Source organism: Chiloscyllium plagiosum, unplaced genomic scaffold, assembly GCF_004010195.1.
Source record: "Chiloscyllium plagiosum isolate BGI_BamShark_2017 unplaced genomic scaffold, ASM401019v2 scaf_33076, whole genome shotgun sequence".
Classification (NCBI taxonomy): Eukaryota; Metazoa; Chordata; class Chondrichthyes; order Orectolobiformes; family Hemiscylliidae; genus Chiloscyllium; species Chiloscyllium plagiosum.
The window spans coordinates 1,941-5,227 of NW_025207556.1; the positions used below are offsets into that span (position 1 = coordinate 1,941).

Consider the following 3,287-nt stretch of genomic DNA (forward strand, 5'->3'; position numbering starts at 1 on the left):
GCCTCCGACTTAGAGGGAGGGACAGAGACAGATAGTGACCAAGGGAGAGGGAGAGACAGTGACAAAGACAGACAGTGATTGAGAGAGAGAGAGAGAGAGAGAGAGACAGATAGTGATTGTGAGAGGAGGGGGTGAGACAAATAGTGACAGAGAAAGAGAGTGAGAACAATGGACAGTGTCAGGGAGAGATGGAGTGAGAGACTGGTAGGGAGATTGCACAAAGAGAGGGAAACAGGGTCAGAGAGAGTGAAAGGGTGAGTGAGAGAGAGGAAGACTATAAATACTCTGCAGTATCTTTTGACTCCTTCAAATCAGAGGTTTGGAGTTGAATGCACAAGAGGGGTTTATCCACTGGATGAAATGCTCTCATGCATATGAACACTTACAATGCTGGTCACTTTATTAGATTAGATTAGATTAGATTAGATTAGATTACAGTGTGGAAACAGGCCCTTCGGCCCAACAAGTCCACACCGACCCGCCGAAGCGCAACCCACCCATACCCCTACATTTACCCCTTATCTAACACTACGGGCAATTTAGCATGGCCAATTCACCTAACCTGCACATCTTTGGACTGTGGGAGGAAACCGGAGCACCCGGAGGAAACCCACGCAGACACGGGGAGAATGTGCAAACTCCACACAGTCAGTCGCCTGAGTCGGGAATTGAACCCGGGTCTCTGGCGCTGCGAGGCAGCAGTGCTAACCACCGTGCCGCCCATTAATTGTTCACCTACGTTTGAAGGACAGAGCCCTATGATCAATCAGAGCATTAAAATGGTTGGGAGATGGGGGGAGGCGCACGGGTGGCTCAGTGGTTAGCACTGCTGCCTCACAGCCCCAGGGTCCCGGGTTCGATTCCAGCCTCAGGTGACTGTCTGTGTGGAGTTTGCACATTCTCTCTGTGTGGGTTTCCTCCCACAGTCCAAAGATATGCAGCTTAGGTGAAATGGCCGTGCAAAGTTGTCCCACAGTTCAACGTTTGTGAGAGGATTTGTAGCTCGGGTGCTCGTTATTGTGGTTCTGTTCGCTTTATACCACTACAAATGCCGGAGGAAACGACACAGAAGCGCTTCACAGGAGGCTCCCAAGCACTGAGGATGTCACCTAGACAGGGGACGAAACGTCTGTAACACAAATTCCCAGCTCGGCGAACACAACCACAACAACGTTGTCCCGTTGTGCCCAGGGATGTGCAGGTTAAGGTGACTGGGCCATGCTAAACTGTCCCATAGTGCCCACGGATGTGCAGGTTAGGGTGGATTGGCCGTGCTAAATTGTCCCATAGTGCCCAGGGATGTACAGGTTAGGGTGGATTGGCCGTGCTAAATTGTCCCATAGTGCCCACGGATGTGCAGGTTAGGGTGGATTGGCCGTGCTAAATTGTCCCATAGTGCCCAGGGATGTGCAGGTTAGGGTGGATTGGCCGTGCTAAATTGTCCCATAGTGCCCAGGGATGTGCAGGTTAGGGTGGATTGGCCATGCTAAATTGTCCCATAGTGCCCAGGGATGTGCAGGTTAGGGGGGATTAGTCAGGGAGAAATGTAGAGCAACACAGTAGGGGAATGGGTCTGGGTGGGGTACTCTTGGGAGGGTCAGTGTGGACTTGGTGGGCTGAATCCACACTGTCAGAATTCCATGATTTTTTTTATGAACATCACTCTATAAATCATCATACACCATTTGAAGCTGCCTAAAGCTTTTAAAGTTACCTGTCAAAATATCCCTGACCCTGCAGCAGACTTTCCCAAATGATCTTAGCCTCGGGATTCACCACATTGCCACGGATACTGCGAGCCAGGGAAAATCAGCTTTGCCGTGTGCAGTTGAATGGCATTCCCAACCACCACTGTGGCGATCCCACGCGGTGGTGCCCGAGCACGGCAGGCGGTGGAATTGGGGGCGGAAGCTGGCATCCTGACTGAGCTGTGGCTCTAATGAGCATTGGCTTCAACCTTGCCACGGGGGAATGTGGGTGGGAGTGAACAGGGAACAGGGCCCATTGACTTGTGCTGTCTGTCTAGTGGGAACTTACACCGAGAGAGGCGTCTCTTCCTGAGGAGCACGGTGAAGGAACTCAGCATCATCCTCGCCGAAGAACCTGGCCTGCTGGGACCCAAGGTAATAGAGCCCCCGCTCGGATTTTATGCGTGTTCGTACGAGGTGCTGTTGTCATCGTCAGAGGAGGGATGGTGCAAACTGGGCCCAGAGTTTCATCCCCACCCCTCGGCCTGGCCTACTCCAGTCAATACCTGTGTTGAACCCTGATAGTGTTGACTGAATGATTGCCCCTCAGGCAGCGCAGTGCTCCCTCAATACTGCATTGGCGTGTCGACCCTAATCATTGCCCACTCCAGGCCTGGTATGGGACCTGACACTCGGCTTTCTCAATGAAGATGGCTGCCCGAGCATCCTGGTCATTGTGTTGGATGGGATTTGTTCCTTTACTGGGACTCAGGAGTGTGTTCCCGTGGAGCTGTGCTGTATCAGTGTGCATGCTGCCGAACCTGGCGCCTGGTCCCACTGGCATTGCCCAGTCCTGGGGTTTGGGCATTGTTGGGCAGGTACTGGGCACCCTCCCCCGTTATCCATCAGGCAAGCCGAAGGGGTGACGGGCACCAGGCTATTTAGCGACAGTAGTATCACCGGTTCACCTGAGCACCCTCTGTGCTTGATGATCCAACAGGAAGTGTCGCTGAATACTGAGGAGCGATGATTGTCTCACTCCCCTTGCCCACCCACCTCGAGAAGGCCACGAGCTCAGGCCTGTGAGGCCTGTGTTTGTTTTCCGTCACCTCCCCTCCGCCCCCACCCCAGACCTTGTGTCGAAGGCCACTGTTACCAGCCAAGCTGACTGGGGAGTCTTCCAAAGCTCTTTCTCTCCTCCGTCCAGATCCTCTTCGTCTTCATGGCTCTGTCGTTTTCCCGCGATGAGATTTCTTGGCTCGTACGTCACGCCGAAAACATCACCAAAACCAAGAGTCCGGAAGACTACGTGGACAGGTGAAGGCAGTAATCAATGGCGGAACATCTCCGGCCCCAATCTACGGTTGGGGTGGAGCGGTGGGGGGGGGGGGGGGTGTTCCAAAAATTCCCTTCGTGTGGCATTATCCCTCTTCATCCCAGTGTTGAAGGGACACCCACTTTTCCTGAGACTATATCCCCTCATTTCAAAACCTCCTATTACTCCATTACCCTGACAGCTGGGGTGGGGTATTATAGAACATATAGAACATAGAAGAATACAGCGCAGTACAGGCCCTTCGGCCCTCGATGTTGCGCCGA

At 53.1% G+C, this 3,287-nt stretch overlaps 1 protein-coding gene across 1 annotated transcript in view; it reads left to right on the plus strand.

The window, feature by feature from the left end:
• Positions 1-3,287, plus strand: part of LOC122546614 (nck-associated protein 1-like) — a gene marked incomplete at its 5' end in the record, with an annotated part of 12,400 nt that overhangs the window by 1,677 nt on the left and 7,436 nt on the right. Inside the window, 2 exons of the mRNA XM_043685291.1 lie at positions 2,027-2,123; positions 2,896-3,005. Of these exons, the coding sequence (XP_043541226.1) occupies positions 2,027-2,123; positions 2,896-3,005 (207 nt within the window). The remainder of the gene's footprint in view (positions 1-2,026; positions 2,124-2,895; positions 3,006-3,287) is intronic.